We start from the raw sequence: 17877 nt of genomic DNA, 5'->3' as shown, positions 1-17877 counted from the left end.
AAAAAAAAAAAAAAAAAAAAAATCATAGGGGCCAGGGATGTAGCTCAGTGGCACTGTGCCTGACTGTCAAGCGCAAGGTCCTAAGTTTGATCCCCAGTATTGCACACACAAAAAATCCACTGTTGATTTAGTTATTATTTAGTTAACTTTGTTTTTTGTTTTGTTTTGGTTTTAGTTTTTTAAGAGTCTTGCGCCATAGCCCATGCTGGCTTTAAACTATGTAACCCAGGGTGGCCTCCAACTCCGGTCAATCCTCTTGCCTCAGCCTCCCTAGTGCTACGATTACAGGAGTGGCCACCATGCTCATCTTATTTAGTCAACTTTGTATCAGTATTTTGACAAAAACAGACAATGTTTTATGGTTGTCCTTCCTGTGTATCTATCTGTGAAGCCCATTAAATTAAAAATCTGGGCATTTGAATGATGGGGCTCCATGACAATCACAACAGGAATCTTCACGTCACCTTCACTAGACCAGCAATCTTAAAAGGGCAACGAGCTTAGTTAGCTCAGAAAACCGTACAGAATGTTAATTAAGAGTATAAATTTAAACCACGCATGGATGCACATACCTGTAATCCCAGCACAAAGGGAGGCTGAGGCAGGAGGATCACAAGTTTGAGCCTATCCTGGGCAATTAGTGACTCTGAATGACCGTGTCTCAAAAATTAAAATTAAAAAGGGGTGGGATATAGTTCAGTGCAAAGGACCTAGATTCAGTCCCCAATACTGCAGAAACAGAAAACCTCCACCCACCCACACACACACACACACACACACACACACAAACTAACCCCAAACAAACAAAACATAGAATGTAAATCTGGATTCAAATAAGCTTGGTTGTACTTTTTTGTTTTATCACTTATTAGACAGGCAAGAAACTTGAGCCTGATTTCTCTCATTTATAAAACAGGAATCTTAGTAGCTCCTACCTCATAAGATGATTATGAAGATTAAATGGGAAAATAATGAAGGAGGTTAGCTCTGCTTAATGAATGGGAGACGAGACACAATAACGACGTGGATTCAAATAAGCTTGGTTGTACTTTTTTGTTTTATCACTTATTAGACAGGCAAGAAACTTGAGCCTGATTTCTCTCATTTATAAAACAGGAATCTTAGTAGCTCCTACCTCATAAGATGATTATGAAGATTAAATGGGAAAATAATGAAGGAGGTTAGCTCTGCTTAATGAATGGGAGACGAGACACAATAACGACGATCATTAGCTCTCTTCATGAGTTTAATATTATGCATAGGTTAACATATGTTATATATGATTATTTGTTAGTCTACTTACTACATGTGTTTCTTGTTCCTGTTGAAATGCTTAATTCATTTAGCCCATAGGATTATTTAATCTGCTGTCAGTAGTAAAAACAACAATAAGGGCTGGAGGAGTGGCTCAGTAGTAGAGCACCAGGCTCTGGTGCCCATCCCCAGCATGACAGCAAAAAGAAACAAAAACTAGGATACCTTGTCATCTTTCCAGTTTCCTGTGTAGACAATCCCATTAGGAGTGGCGTGAATGCCTACTCCATTTCTCTCATAGCTGCCGGAAGACGTTCTTGTACAGTCACCATCTAAACAAGGAGGAAACGCTAAATATTTTAAGTGAGAACCATGTTTGACCAAATAGTATAATATTTATGTCAGGACCTGTTCATAATCGCACTGTTTGGGCTCCCTAGCACTGAAGCCAATGAGACCAGAGGTAAAGAGACCCATAGACCCAGAACACTAAGACCCGAGGGTTAGAAAGATTGACAGATCTCGCAGGCTATCATGGCAAACTGCCTAGACTTGACATTGGAGTTTAGATTTAAACTGCGTTCATCCAAAAAAAAAAAACAAACAAAAAAAAAGAAGTAAGGGCTGGGGATTTAGCTCAGTGGTTCCGCCGCCTGCCCCACAAGCGCAAGAACCCAAGTTCAATCCCTGGTACCAAAAAAATAAAATAAAATAAAATAAAAATAAACTGCATTCATCAATTAGGGTTTCTGAGCTATTGCATCCAAGTGAATTTATATCCGAATAGTAGTTTGACAAAATGTGACAGTCTTTTTTCCAATGTTAAGCTATTTAATTTTCTATATAGGAAAAATAATAGAAATATATGCTTACCATAGGTGTCTCCATTTGGAAATATGAAGCTTATCTTATACACCTCTGAAGCTGCTTTAAAAAATTCAAGAAAAACCACATGAGTTAAATATTTTCATGTCATTAGGCTGTCATAAATGTGTTTTAAACACTAGCCAAAAAGATCTCACTTCATACAATCACAAGCCTGTCATGGCCACTTGGCAATTCCATTGTCTAGTGTAGAGTCCTGTGAAATAAACAATTTCCTCTAGGTAATGTTTTTGTTTATTATAACAACTTTGTGAATATATATTTCATATACCACAAAAGCTACTTTTAAAGGGTGTGACAATTCAATGTTCTTAGCATACACAGAGCAGTGAGACCATCACCATAATCTGGCTTTGGAATGTTTTTAGCACCCCTGAAAGGAGCCCTGACACCCATCAGAATTATTCACCACCTCCCCAGTCCCCACTGGGAACCAGTATCTATTGTCTGTCGATAGATTTTCCTAGGCTGGATGTTTCTTGTAGATAGAATCGCAACAATCCTTTCACTTAACATGTTGTTTGTTCGTTTGTTTGTTTGTTTGTTTTGAGACAGGGTCTCACTATGTAGTTGAGACTGACCTAGAATTCATTATGTAGCCCCAGCTGGTCTGGAACTCACAGCGATCCTCCTGCCTCAGCCTCCCGAGTGCTGGGATTACAGGTGTGCGCCATCACACCCGGATCACTTAACGTGTTTTTGAGGTTCATCAGTGTTGTATCACGTGTCAGTACTTCACTCCTTTTTATTACCGTATATATTGTACAGAATAGCACATTTTGTTTATCCACTCATTAGTTGATAGACATTAGGTTATTTCCAGTTTGGGATGGTTAGAAATGATGCTGCTATTGACACTGCTGTGCACATTTTTCTGCAGGACACATTTTTCTCTTGGGTAGCTGACATGACCTATTGAGTGTCCCATGGAGGTAAAGGTGGGCTGAGGAATTTGACTCAGCAGTGAAAGGAAACAGAGAACTCTATATGAGGGGAAGGAAAGGAACCCCAAGCAGAATGAGCTTGGAATGGAGACCAGGTGAAAAGGAAGAAAGACCATACAACTGGGGGGAATCTGTGTCTCACAGTCTTGCACACTTAGGAGACTAAAATACTAGAAAGTTATTTTTCCCCCAACACTGAAGAAAATGGAGGATAAGTAGACTCTAAGTTGTAGGAGGCAGAATATACTAGAGTGTCAAAGTGTGGCCTTTACATCAGAAGCACTTGGGATATTTTGAGTTTCCTAGGCCATACCTCACAGAATCTGCACGGGCAAGCCAGGCCTGTGGTGCACACCTATGATCCTGGAACTTAGGAGGCTGAGGCAAGAGGATCACTGCCACTTTGAGACCAGCCTGGGCTACATAGTGAGACCCTGTCTCAAAAAACAAAACAAGTCCCAGCATTTGGGAGGCTGAGGCAGGAGGATCACTGCAAGTTCGAGACCAGCCTGGGCAACATAGTGAGTTCCAGGACAGTCTCAACTATTTAGTGAGACCCTGTCTCAAAAAACAAAACAAAACTGCATGAGTAGAGCAAGGGAACTGATACTAGGGACTGAACGAAGGAGTCCTCTTATTGCTGAGCTACATACCGCCCCAGCCCTTATTTTCTGAGACAGCGTCTAGATAAATTGCCAGGCTGGCTTTGAATTTATAATCCTCCTGCCTCATCCTTCAGCGCAGCTGGGATTAAATTTAGGAGTGTTTGTTCAATTTTTCCTCTAATTTCTAAGGTTTGGTTGTGGATAAAGAACAGTGTGGTGGTATACAGAAACATGTTTTCAAATTTTGAAGCTCTGAAGAGACAGGGACACAGAACTGTTTCTTAGTGTTTATTGAGACTACCCGGGTTACCAAATCTGCTTGCACTGCCCTACCGGGCCATGCTGTACTCTCTCCGAACGCACATCTCTTTGGCTAGGGAACTACCACTCATCCCAAATGAGTTGCAAAAACAGGATGCAGCAGGGCTCTGGCATTAAGCTACCTAGGTTTGAATCAGGATTCCATCATTTTCTTTGGCCTCGGCCAAGTTATTTATGCCTCAATTCTCTCACCCTTAGATTAAGTGAGCTAATCCACAAAACACTTAGACTAGTGTCTAACTCTGCGGCTACAGATTTCTTATAGCTGCAGCTCAAGTATGGCCTCGGGAAGCAATTAAGTACCTATTATGCAGAACACGAAATATAACCATACCAAAAAAGGAACTGTTTTCAATCGCCTATAGAAGGTTCTACATTGGACACTTTGGAATACTGGAGTTAGAGGAACCAGAGATCGATACCATCTCGCTCAATAAAGGAAAGGAGGGTTGGGATTTAGCTCAGTGGTGCCACCGCCTGCCTCACAAGTGCAAGGTTCCGAGTTCGATCCCCGGTACCCCCCAAAATAAATAATTTTTTAAAAAATAAAGGAAACGGAAGCCCAGAGAGGTTGGCACCTGCCTAACGTGTAACAGCAGCGAACTATAGCCGAATCAAAGTCAGAATCCACATTTGATCCCCAGACCAGGGGTGTTCGGCGTCCCTACCCCTACCGCTTTGCCACCGCAGGACAGACGCTAGAGAAATAAGTGACACCAGGAAAGACATCAAAGGGCCGGTCTTCGGCGCCACGCGACTTCTATTTAAAGACACCTCTCCTTGCCAGGTCTTAGAAGGAAGGGCACTCACGTGATAAAGAGGGGTAGTGGACACTTTCACGACTGTGCGACTCCCCCTGGCCCGCCAGCTCTGCCTCCGGGAGGAAGGCGCTAGGCCGGCTCCTCGGGCGATCCGGTTGCTCTGGAGACAGGCAACCTCTCACCCGGAAGCGAATACGCGAGGGGCCAATCAGAAGGCGTTGGCGCCGTGCGGCTGCAGCGGGGCCGCTGTGCAGCCGCAGAAGGTGAGCAGGTCTCGGAGCGCTGGAATCCAGATCCCGGGGGGACTCCTCGGACAGCCGCCCCTAGAAGCAACTTTACGAGCCAGGTACGGCCTCCCCTTCCTCGGACAAGTGGTGAGTGTCCCTGTTCTGCGCGTCGCTCTGATTGTCACTGTGTGGCCCATCTGCCGCCTCCCTGCTCCGGGAGTGGTATCAGCCGGGCAGCTCGCCACCTTGGGTCCCCGCCTGTCTGCCTGGAACCAGCGAATCTGCACCGGCAGGACCTCAGGGCCTGGGACCGGGCCTGGCGATCTGCAGCTGAGGTTGTCCTCACTCGGGCTGGAGGCGATGGGACGGTATTCGGGCTCCGAACGGGGTTGAGTTGGAGGGGCTCTGGCTCCGTTTTCTGTCTCCAGGTCGAACCTAGTGTCTGAGTGGGGAGAGGGTTGGAAGCGAGGCGTGTTGGAAGAAAGGTTCTGTGTCCGTTTGTCGAAATGGAGCAGGGTGATGTATTGTGCTCAGTCAGAGAACTGTCCTGGAGGAGAACGGACTGTGTTCGATTTTCAGTGCTCAGTTGGCTATGCTGTACCGGAAGGCAAACGGGTGTGAAACAAAGGATGCTCTGAGAGTCAAATTTAAGTCTCTGCGTCCATAGCAAGATGGAACCTTCCCAGGCTCCGTGGGATAGAATAGTGACTTCTGGTTCCGTGGATTGTACAACCGAAGTTCTAGTCCCCTAGAAAATGGAGACAGTGATATTGGGTGGATACCGTTGCAACTTGCCAGTCTTCATTAACAATTTTGTGTGCAAATCTCAAGTTGTAAAAGTATCATTTTCTTTTTTTAAAATATAAACAAGTTTGAATAAATTTACTAATATATTGAAAAGAAATCTTCCACTGTACACTAAAGGCCATTCTTCCTGATTTGGGGAAACGTTAAACATACTGTTAAAGAAGACATTTTCCAAGTTCTGGTTCTTTTGTCTAATTTTGCCTTATCTCCCTCCTTCGTACACGTATGCACTGTCTCTTTACACTGCTTTATTTTATTCAGTGCCTTTAATATCACTAACAATTTATGTGTTACTGTTGCTTATATCTGGTTTCCTCCCAATGGAATGTGAGTTTCATGAGCTTCATCTGCTCCCTGCTTTGTTCTCAAGTTCCAGGGGCTAGAGCATGTTTCCCTTAGGGAGCTGTTTTTCCATCTAGCACAATCCTTCATGTGCCTGGGCACCTCTCAGACAGACTTTTAACATTTTCTTGGTTGATGTGAAACAAGTTATTTGAATCAGTACAGAATCTTGTTTTTTTCTAATATTTATATGTACACAAGTTTACCTGAGCTGAGTGGATTTTGAGATGAAGTTCTAATCTGTTTGTCCTTTCCTTTCCTTTTTTTCTAATTTTATACATCTTTTGGGGTTTTTTTATTGGTACAGGGGATCAAACTCGGGACCTTGAGCTTGCGAAGTAGGTGGCAGCTAAATCCCCTGCCCTTCTTTCTAATTTTAGGAAGAATCTGCAGTTATTACAGAATTCACTTTGTCCCATTGTCTTTGGTCACCTGTTAAGCTTTTAATAAGCCTACTTTTTTTGTGGAAAAAAAAAATGGGTGTCTTTGCAGAAAGAACTTGTAGGCTGACTTCTCTCCTATGGTATTCTTATTTGGAATCAGAAAAATGTAATTGCAGGATTTAAAAATTTAGATCGGAAAGGTGTATTAGTCATTTCTAAATTTTCTATAGTATTTATCTTTTGACATTTTGGGTCCCACCAGGCCAGGAAAAACTGCCCCTCATAGGACTGGCTAATAAACAGCTCACTTGTGAGTTGCCTTTCATATGCAAACCAACTAATCCAGAGTCCCTGTCCACAAGCCCACCCCTCTCCCTTGTTTTCTTTCTTCATTTCTGAGGGTTGAACCCAGGGCCTTTACACTGGACTATATCACCAGGCCTTTTTAAATTTTTTTATTTTGAGACAGGATCTTGCTATAAATCACTAAGTTGCTCAGGCTGACTTCATCTTGCCACCCTCTCTCCTGCGTCAGCCTCCCTCTTAGAGCGCTGGCATTACACCTGTATGCCAACCAACCTGACTAGCCACTTCCTTTGTCTAACCCTCCTACACCAAACCAATATTGCCCTGTCCTAAATCACCTGGGGGCCAGTCCCACAGAAACTTTATCCAGACTAGCTGGCTCTAAGCTGTTTGCCCTGCCCTGCCTTACCCTTCCTGCTAAAACCCAAAGGAAAGCTGAGGCCTGGTAAAAGAAAATTCTGGGAGATAAGGAAAGTTAGTCAATTACCAAAAAGACTGTGCTGAAACCTTGATTTAAATCCCAAATGACATACTTCCAAGGCCAGTGTACTCTGTTCATGTATAAGCTTTCTGGACTGTTAACCTCACCCACCCCAGAATAAACCCTTTGTATGAACTTCCCTTATATCCTAAATATCCCCTCTCTCTCCTGCCCCCAAACCCATTTCTGTTATCTGTAGCCAATTTAGGGTCAATGTAAACAATTTATGCCACCCTTTCCCAAATTCTGGTTATTAAAAACTGTTCTTGCTGGGGATTTAGCCTCAGCGGTTCGGTGACCTGCCTTGCAAGTGCAAGGACCCGAGTTCAGTCCCCGGTACCAAAAAACAAAACAAAACAAAAAAAACTGTTCTTGGTGTGTAATCCCAGCACTAGGAGTTTGAGGCAAGAGAATTGCTGTGAATTTGGGGGCAGACTGGGCTGCATAGTGAGCTCAAGGCCAGCCTGGATTGCATCGGGAGACCCTGTCTCAGAAAAAAAAAACCTCTTAGCTCTGGTCATGTGACAGACATTTTTCCAACCTCCACATGGTCTTGCTGCTGATAATTTGCAAAAATTTATCCCAGGACGTGGTCCTTTTTCTGGCTAGCATCTGTAAGGACTCATTAAACCCATTTACCTCAGAGATCCCTCGATCTCAAGAGTCTTGGTTTCATTGTGCCTATGCCTAACCCTCCTTTCTGCCACCTGACTAACTTGTTGCTTCTCCCTGTGGTCTGGCATGGTTCCGTGTGTCTCTCATTTCTAGGGGTTTTGCTGTGTAGTCCAGGCTGGCCTTGAACTCACCATGTACTATAGGCTGACCTTGAAGTTATGGGATCCTCTTGCCTCAACCTCCCAAGTGCTGGGATTCACTCTCAGCCACCACTCTCAGCTCTTTTGATGTCATTCACCTCCATGTTGCCATCTTTGTAAGTTCACAACTGGTCACAAATCAATAGGGGGCCAAATTTCTTTCAACTTTGAGTTGAGATATAAAGTGTAAGTGTATGCTGAGGAGGCAATGCCTTGGAAAGCATCTGTTGTGGGGTTAAAAGTGTTTATTCAAACCTCCATGTATTTAAACCCTGACCCCAGGCTTTGCTTCTATAGTTGGTGCTATTAGCAAGTAGGATAATTTAACTTGCTCTAGTTTCCTTCTCTGTAAAATATAGAAAATTGTATCTACCGAACAGTGTTTGTAAAGGATTTTAAAAATCCTTCCTGTGTCAGTCAACTTTCTTGTTGCTGGACACAATACTCAACACCCACAATTTAAAGAAGGAGAGGTTTAATTTGGCTTACAGTTTAGAGGTTCAGTTCGTGGTCAGCTGGCTGCAAGGCACAGTCATCATGGTGAAAGGGCCTGGTGGAAGAGAACTGCTCACATCATGGCATCCAGGAAGAGACTGAAAAGGAGCGAAGGACAAAAATACAAGCTTCCAGGCCACATCCCAGTGACCCACCTCTTTGGCTAGGCCCCACTTCCTAACATACTCAGCTATGATCTTTTCAGTGGATCAACCCACTGATGAGCATAACACCCCCATTATCCGATCACCTTCCCAAAACCCACCTCTGAACACGTGAGACTTTTGGGGGACAGTCTGGATCCAAATAATATTACCTTTCCCTTCACTGCAGATGTGTAATATCCAGCTACTTTCTATATACCTTCATTTGCAGGACCAGCACCTGAAATGTTAGCGTATCAAACCTGATCTTTTGACACGACCTCACATCTACTCTTCTGTGAGACTCTTCTATGAGTACTGCACTTGGCACCCCTGTTTACCCAATTTTCTCAGGCCCAAACATCTTACAGCAATTCTCAATTTTTTTCTTTTGTATTTCTCCCATGATTGACCTGCCTTTAAATTTGTTTAGAAACTATGACCACTTATCAGCTCTGCTGCTGCCACCTGAGTAGGCAGTAGGACTTCCCAAGTGAGGCTTTTCCTGGAATCTGTGCTGCGGCACAGACAAGTGCACCAAAGGAGCCCTCTCTTCCTGATCCAAGTAGTATGAGGAGCACCTCTTATACAGAGAAGGGACGGGCCTCAAACACTTAATCTCCTGTGTCTCTGGACCTATTTTGGGGCTTTCCGAGCAGTGGCAGAGGGGCCACTCATGAGTCATCTGAGTTATGTCTGTGCTTCAAGTCTTCTGCAGCCAAGGCGGGTATGTCCTGCAGCAGCGGTGGGGTGTCAAGGACAGCCTCCACTGTCATCGTGGCAGCTCCTGCATTTCCAGGACGTGGTGGGGCTCAAGTCCAGCTTGCGGAGGCTTTCAGGGATCCTCCAGGAGGGGTAGTGGCATTGATCATTGACCACTGGGATTCGGGGATTTATGAGAAGATGGCAGCAGCCCATCCCTAGCCAGTCTTTGCCTTGTCAGGGGTGGTCCTGCCCTGCTCTTCAGAGAAGTGGCAGCAGTGGCCTGGAGCAGGGGAGGGACGTTGCAACTGTCAGGCAAGCTGGGGCTCTGTCAGGGCTGCAGGAGCCAGAAGCACGTGGTGGCCTGGAGGGCAGCTGCCCAGGGAGCCTTAGAGAGCTGAAGCCTCTCATCCTGGAGCCAGGAAGCGGGAGGGACAGGACAGCTGTCAGTGAGACCAGGCTCCTGCTGGATGTCATGGGGAAAGGGCAGGTCGGACTTCGATTTGCCCAGTGTTAAGCCCTGACATTGCTCCTTGGGCAGGCACACCTCTGGGAATGCCCACAGCAGCCCTGTCGTGACGTAGTTTGTGCAGTCTCTCTCCTGTCCTCTGACCATACACAGTTGTTAAACTCCACTAACTTGGCCGATCATTCATTTGGTTTTCAACAGTATCGTGTAAGCCTGGCACAGGGCTCATGGCTATAATCCCTACGCTGGGAGGCTGAGGCAGGAGGATTGAAAGTTTGAGCCTAGCCTGGTCAACTTAGTGATTTAGCAAGACCCTGTCTCAGAAAAACAAAAATGGGCTTGGGGATGTAGCCCTATGTGGATGCCCTGGGTTCAGTCCCAGTACTGCAAAACAAACAAACGCCTGTCCAGTGGAGCAAATTCCTCTACAGATTAATCCAGTCAAATTGGGGGTTGGTTCAAAACGGTGTTTTCTGAGGTTCCTTTTAATATTTGTTTTGATCCCAGAAGGGCTCCTCCCAGTGGTCTCTTTTCTAGGTTTTTTCTGACAAGCTGGTTAGCTGATCTGTTAAATTTTTTAATCTCCTTATTACCTTCACGCATCTTTACATTTGAACTTCATACTTCATTGCGAATGGAGTCACTTAGGGAGGAGATTCGGAGCCATCTGTTTATTCCTTGCTTCTCCCCACAGGCAAAATCTCTGAGTCAGGATTGTGTTCCGAATGGGGCATATTTTGAAACTTTGAATTTTTTTAATCAAATCATACAATCAAGATCTAGATCTAGTCTCAAATAGAGTTTTAAAAATCCTATGTTAAAACTAACCAAGTCATAACCTAGGACTAGGGCCTAGACGTGGTAAAACTTCATCCGTGGGTTTATGATACATATCCTTGGTTAAGAAATCTGCATCACAGAAACCAAATGTTCGTCCTAAGAGACATATACTTGTAAATTTTCTGTGAACAGTTAACCCACACTGCCCCTAAAACTCCCCTTTTGAAATGTGCATTTCCCTGCCAGGTGTGGTGGTGCAGGCCTGTAATCCCAGCACTCAGGAGGCTGAGGCAGGAGGATTGCCAGGAGGTTGAGGCTAGCCAGGGCTACATAGTGAGTTCAAGGCCAGCCTGAACTACAAAGCACTTCCCTTTATTCCCTTAAAGTAGGCTGTGTCCATAACTTTGTCCAAAACGGGATTATTATTATTGTCTGACGTTATGGTGCCAGTCATAATTTCTCTTGCAGGTGAAAATGAGTTCTTCAGTAAGAAGAAAAGGCAAGCCAGGCAAAGGAAGTGGAAAAGGGTCTTCTAAAGGAGGAAGGGGAAGCAGGAGTCACCCAAATAAATCTCACGGGGCTGGCGGCGGCGGCGGCGGCGGCGGTGGCGGCAGCTTCCAGCAGGATTTGGGATGACGGAGATGACTTTTGTATCTTCAGTGAATCAAGGCGATCATCCAGGTCACTATCCTCAGTTCCTAATGTGTGGGGTCACGGACGGCTGAGGGGGGAAACGGTCAACTAACGGGTAGTTGTTCTTATTTTATAACCTGACTGTCCTCTCTGTAGTACTTTCCAAAGGCATGGTGGTAAATCAGAGCCTTTTGTTTTCCTTTTTGTAGGTTGAGATCTGAAGTTGACTTTAAATTCCACATGACACACTGAATTGAGTGTAGTACCGCTGTTGGTCCCGGTTTTACTAGGAGAGTAAATACTGGAAAGATGAGAGTGATGGAAATTATTTTACTATTCTCTAGGCATCCTAGATTCATGTTAAAATCACAGAGCCTCAAATGCAAGCTAACTCTGCACCCTTTCTAGCTGATGAGCTACGTGTTTTCAGCCAGATCAGCCCTGCTCCGATGAGGTTTCGTGTGGTGACCCCATGGCAGGTGTCATAGCCAGGCTGGACTGGTCAAATTCTGGTCATTCTAATGAGTAAAGATTTTACTCGTTCATGTTGTAGAGTCTAAATATAAAATGCTTATTGTCTCTCAAAGTGCACTGTGAATTGTTTATGGTAATTTTTATTTATTTTTATTTTATTTTTTGGTACCGGGGATCAAACTCGGGTCCTTGCGCTTGCAAGGCAGGCCACCGAACCGCTGAGCTAAATCCCTGCCCCTATGGTAATTTTTAGAGGTGGGGAGATTTTAAAGCTTTATATACATAAACACAACATATTCATGAGAGTGATTCTCAACTTAATATTAGGAAGGAGGATAAGTGAGTGCCAGGGTTTACTTGCATCGTACGTGCTTTTAACTTAAATGAGTTTAATGTGTACATCCAGAAAAAGAGTAATGAAGAGCACTTAGGTAGTTTAAACTTACCGTGAAACAAATCTGAGCCATATAGTGAGCAAAATACAGAAAGAAGAATCTGTTAGACCCTCAGCCAGACTCAGTTTCTAAGCGTTTCTTATAGTTTGAGTCTCTCCTTGCAGCGAGAATGTGTTTAAATGTATGTTCTTAGAGCAGGGGATTTGGCTCAGTGGCATCGCGCCTGCCTCGCAAACACAAAATCCTCAGTTCAATCCCCAGAACGAAAAAGAAAAAAATATATACGTTCTTTATGTATGGTCCCCAAAATAACTAAATACTTCATCGGGTATTCAGCTACAGAATCTGCTTGTTTCTTCATTCTCAGACCAAAATGGTCATTCTATGTTGACAGATAACATGCACCACCCTTGACAGCGTTCTAAGGAATCTTTCAGCGCGATTTAAAACTATGTTTTCACCTTAACTGGTAGCTTAAGATTTAACTTGTGAGTTAACTGCAGCTCTGTTGTTTTTCAGAACATAGACATTATAGGTTAACAGAGCCTCAAATCTTGATTCAGTTGGCAGACATTTACTGAATACCTGTATATAGAGCACGCTTTTAGGAAGTAGAATTACACCAGTGAGTAAAATATTGTAGTTATCTTCATAAAAGGGTATTTGAGGCAAAAGGGTCATAAATAAAAAGCAAGGTAAAAAGTATATAAAATGCCAGGACAGAGTCGCTATTTTATGTAAAAGGCTTCTCCAAAAGGTGTCCTTTGCTCAAGGACAAGAGAAAAGTACAGGAGTGGATTTTAGCTCTTGCTGACCTTTTTCTTGTCCCTCTCCTCCCACCGCAGTCAGGAGGCTTTGTGCAGTGTAGAATCTGTGCAGTCGCACTGCACTCGGTAACCTTGACTTAGATGGCGATAGTTGGCCTGTATGGGGACATTCAGGTGAGGGAGGGCACATGACACAGAAAGGGGAATAAGTGCGCCAGGGATATAGCTTAGAGGCACAGAGCCTGACTAGCAAGTGCGAGGCCCTCGGTTTGATCCCCTGCACTGCAAATAAAAGAAAGGAAAAGAGAAAAGGGGGAAGGTTAGTTAAGGGCTGGAATGATTTCCATGAGTGTCTATATATCTATCTGTGTATATGTGTGTGTGTGTGTGTGTGTGTGTGTGTGTGTGTGTGTGTGTGTATATATATATATGATGTCCGAATACAGGGATGGATTTTACAATCAAAGATGGTTTATCCTTAGGCTAAGTTCAGGGATATATAAATAAGTATGGTGTGAGACAGGAGCATATGAAATACCCCCCTCCCTTTTTAACTAATCATAAGGAAATTACCTGAATTTCTATAAGACAGCTAGCCTGAACTCTTCAAAAATGTCAGTGTCAGAAGCCAGGCATGGTGTTGCACGCCTGTCGTCCCAGCACTTGGAAGGCTGAGGCAGGAGGATTGCTGTGAGTTTGAGACCAGCCTGGGCTGCATAGTGAGTTCCAGGTCAGTATCTACTACATAGTGAAACCCTGTCTCAAAAAACAAACAAACAAAAAAAGTCCGTGTCAGGAAAATAGACGGGGTGGGGGGAAGATAACCATCTTTAAATATTGGATACTCCCTGGCATAGTGGCATATGCCTGTGATCCCAGTTTTCAGGAGACTGAAGCAGGAGGATTGCCGCAGGTTCAAGGACAGCCTGGGCTACACAGTGAGAACCTATCTCCAAAAAAAACAAAAAAATAGTGAACATGAACTATAATTAATATACTTTTGTTTTATCAGTATAAAATATCTTGAGAGTAATAATGGTATTGTGTTATGTAAGACTATCAATTCATAGGGAATACATGCTGAGGTATAAGAGTGGATATGTTTGCAGCTTACATTCTGATGGCTCAGCGATGCGTGCACATGTATGGGAAAGTATATATCGGCATGTAATTGTACACAGAGGCGAAGAGAAGTGCATGCATGTACAGGCAATGGCAGTTGATAAATCAATGTAAAAGGTGATTGCTTCTGAGTATTTACAATTTTTCAAAACAACATAGCCGGGCATGGTGGCGCACACTTATAATCCCAGCACTCGGGAGGCTGAGGCAGGAGGATCACTGTGAGTTTCAGAACAGCCTGGGCTACATAGTGAGTTCCAGGTCAGTCTCAACTACATAGTGAGACCCTGTCTCAAAAAAAAATTTTTTTTTCAATACAAAAAGTTGGGAGAAGTGATAGATTTGGGGTTGTTCTTTTCAGAAGTTGTAATTAATTTATAATTCCAAATGAAGGAAAGTTTAATGAATACTGTTGAACTTTAGAATTCATTTTAAATATTAAAAAGAATTCCTAAAAAAAAACTAACTTCCAACAAAGATTAGTGAAATCAACTTAAAAATCTGTATCCGTGTGTAACCATTGAAGATCCTGTTAAGGTGGGGGATGAAGACCACTGTAGAGCAGCCTTTAGGCACAGGCCTGGGTGTGAGCCCCACCACCACAAAATATAATCAAATAAAGTTATATTATAAGATAATATTTAATTCTGGGAAATACTGATGCTATTTTGGTAAGAAAATAAAGCAAGGGGCCAAGGAGTTAGCTCAGTGGTGCTCCATGCCTTGCAAGCACGAAGTCCAAACTTTGATCCCTGGTACCAAAAACAAAAACAAGAAAATAAAGCAAAAATTTTTAAAGTTTGCCATATAATTTAAAAAATTATATATGAGCCAGGCGTGGTGGTACACGCCTGTAATCCCAGCACTCAGGAGGCTGAGGCAGGAGGGTCACTGTGAGTTCGAGACCAGCCTGGGCTACATAGTGAGTTCCAGGTCAGTCTCAACAACAGAGTGAGACCCTGTCTCAAAAAAAAAAATTATATATGAAAAGGAATGATATATTTTAGGGTGACTTTGTTCTTCATTTTTCTACAGTGAACATGTATTATTATTTTTATAATGAAACAATGATAATTTGAGTATTTTTCAAAATGTGTCCTAAGGGCCAGGGATGTAGCTCAGCAGCACAGCACCTGCCTGACAAGCACAAGGTCCTGAGTTCGATCCTCGGTTCCAGAAACAAAAGACTGTGTATAATTTCATTCTGTGTCCTTTGCAGGCCCAGCAACAATAGCGTGAACAAAGAGGAGGGGCGCACTAAATGGAAACCCAAGGCCAAAGTGCCCCTTCTGCACATGACCTCGGAGAATCAAGAGAAAGTAAAGGCTCTTCTGCGAGACCTGCAGGAGCACGATGTCGATGCTGGATCTGAGTAAATGATTTCATTTGAATAAAGTATTCCATTAAGGAAGACATATTGGTAATGAGAAGGCCCGTGCATCTTGGAGTGCTGTGTCAGTGCTGATCTTACTGTGGCCCTGTCGTTAGTTGAAAGTGAGCCAGGGAAGTGCAAGAGTAATTCCTCAGCCACAGTTTTAGAGTGAGTTTGTTTTGCACCATCCATGAGCAGGAATACAGTTTGCTTTTTTATCTTTTTTCAGGAAGTACTAATAGGGATTCAGTTATTTCTTCTTCTTTTTTTCTTTTTTTTTGGTACCGGGGATTGAACTCAAGACCTCGTGCTTACAAGGCAGGCGGCGGCACCACTGAGCTAAATCCCTGGCTCTGGATTCATTTATTTCTTTATTGATAAACTTTCAAATAAAACCTTGTAGTGAAAATGCAAAGTATCGTTTTAGGAGCAATATTGAGTTGATTAGATGAAGGTGTTTTGCTTTGTTTTGTTTAATTTTTATTATTACGTGTTTGGAACTCATAATGACACATCCATCCCGGGGAGTTGGTACACGCACATAGTACATCTTAATTCTTTTTACGTACCCTTCCCTCCCCTCACTCTCCTCTCCCTCCATCTCCTGGTCCCCTTCCCATCTGCAAAAGGTCTGCCTTCCTGTTTCCTGTTATCTTTTATTTTGCTTTTTAAATTATTTTTACTTTGAGTTCCTCATATAAGAGAATCTGCAGTATTTATGCTTCTGCGTCTGACTTATTTCACGTAACATTGTGGTCTCAGGGTGCATCCATTTTCCTACAAATGACTCAAATGTGTCCTTTATGGCATAGTAGTGCTCCACTGTATATATGTAATACTGCATCTCTTTATCCATTCAGTGGACATAAAACCACTGCAGATTTAAGATTAGACTTCTCATAACTATTTGCCTAAGTGACCAGCTTTTGCTCTTTTTTCCTTTGCGAGAGAGAATTTTTTTGTTTTGAGACAGGGTCTCGCTAAGTCAGTAAGCAGCCTAGGCTGGGCTCAGACTTGCAGTTCTCCTGCCTCAGCCTATTATAGAGCTGACATTGCATGCATACTCTTAAATGTTAGTCATTTCCTTCTACTTCTCCAGTATGTTTTGGCTCTTCTGTTTTATTTCAGTTGAAGATAATTATTTCTACTTGCTAAAATTAATAAATGGTCAGTCATGCACAGATCAATTTCATCCTCTCTCTCAATTTTTTTCTGTCTTAGATTTTTAAAAGGTAATTAAGCAGTGAAGTGAAAAAAGAAAAAAGTATTTGTGAATGAGAAGAGAAAAGATAGGTAAAGTTTCTGGGAACAGACTGCCTTGGATGGAATCTCTTACTCCTTACCATGCAAGCTTAGGTAGTTACTAATCTCCTAAATTTTATTCGATCATCTAAAAAATGGGATGACTGGGCCGGGAATTTAGCTCAGTGGTTCCGCTGCCTGCCTCACAAGCGCAAGGTCCCGAGTTCAATCCCTGGTACCAAAAAACAAAAAAGAATGCCAGTAGTATCTGGCAGGGTTATTGAGAAGAATAAAGAATACATAGGAGACCATATAAAGCACTTAACACAGCCTCTGGCATGTACTGATGTAGTGTTTGCCTAATCGGTGCTCATCACCAAGATACAAATTAATGTTTCCATAAAAAGTTAAATCAGCAACTGCAGAGTAGTCGGGATTTTATACCCTAATCCTCGAATTAAACTCTGAGACCTTTGCTAAATTTTTCTTCAAAGTAAGTACAAATTAGTATCTAATCCATGAAAATGTTACCTTTGCTAGACGAGGTGTTTCTGTTGAAGAGGAAGACGAGACTGATTGTTGTGACGACGAACAGTACTGGTTAGCTGGACGAGAACTTGCCCTCGTTCCTGACTCGGATGCCTTGGAGTGTGTTGGCTTGGGCCCAGTGCAGCCTTATATTCCAGAACTTCCAGTCTCGCCATTTGCTGCACAAAGACTTTCTAGGTGATTGCTTTTGATTATTTATGGGAGTTGGGGGAGAATTCATATTATAATCCCAATTACCTTTCCCTGTGTACTTTTCTGTTGTGTGGGCTCCAGTGGTGCCTGCTATGCCTAATATTCTGTCCTTTAGGATTGGAGGTTAGGACTATCAGGGACAGTTTATCAAAATATAAGGCCATGGGCCAGGGATTTAGCTCAGTGGTTCCACTACCTGCCCCACAAACATAAGGACCCCAATTCAATCCCTGGTACCAAAAAAAAAAGCCGGACATGGTGGTGCATGCCTGTAATCCCAGCACTCGGGAGGCTGAGGCAGAAGGATTGCTGCAAGTTCAAGACCAGCCTGGGTTATGCAGTGAGTTCAGGGCAGTCTGAACTACATAGTGAGACCCTGTCACAAAAAAAAAAAAAAAAAAAAAAGGCCGA

The 17877-nt window shown here is 43.2% G+C and overlaps 2 protein-coding genes across 3 annotated transcripts in view; one reads left to right on the top strand and one right to left on the bottom strand.

Annotated features, from left to right (window-relative positions):
• Positions 1–4964, bottom strand: part of Morn2 (MORN repeat containing 2) — a 7231-nt gene extending 2267 nt beyond the window's left edge. Inside the window, exons 1-3 of one of the 2 annotated variants that reach the window (XM_010604963.3) lie at positions 4820–4964; positions 2128–2181; positions 1480–1586 (exon numbers count right to left, since the gene is read on the bottom strand). The gene's annotated coding sequence lies outside the window, so the exon portion shown is untranslated. The remainder of the gene's footprint in view (positions 1–1479; positions 1587–2127; positions 2182–4819) is intronic. The other variant, XM_010604964.3, reaches the window with a different exon arrangement.
• Positions 4965–5002: 38 nt separating this feature from the next.
• Dhx57 (DExH-box helicase 57) overlaps positions 5003–17877 on the top strand; it is a 53446-nt gene continuing 40571 nt past the window's right edge. Inside the window, 5 exon segments of the mRNA XM_010604966.3 lie at positions 5003–5144; positions 11189–11331; positions 11333–11401; positions 15331–15483; positions 17266–17451. Of these exon segments, the coding sequence (XP_010603268.1) occupies positions 11195–11331; positions 11333–11401; positions 15331–15483; positions 17266–17451 (545 nt within the window). The 5' untranslated portion in view covers positions 5003–5144; positions 11189–11194.

The sequence above is a fragment of the Fukomys damarensis genome, unplaced genomic scaffold, assembly GCF_012274545.1.
Source record: "Fukomys damarensis isolate Sample0158 unplaced genomic scaffold, DMR_v1.0_HiC HiC_scaffold_2, whole genome shotgun sequence".
NCBI classification, from domain to species: Eukaryota; Metazoa; Chordata; class Mammalia; order Rodentia; family Bathyergidae; genus Fukomys; species Fukomys damarensis.
Note: the sequence above shows the minus strand (reverse complement) of the source record. Positions and strands in the feature narration are given on the sequence as shown.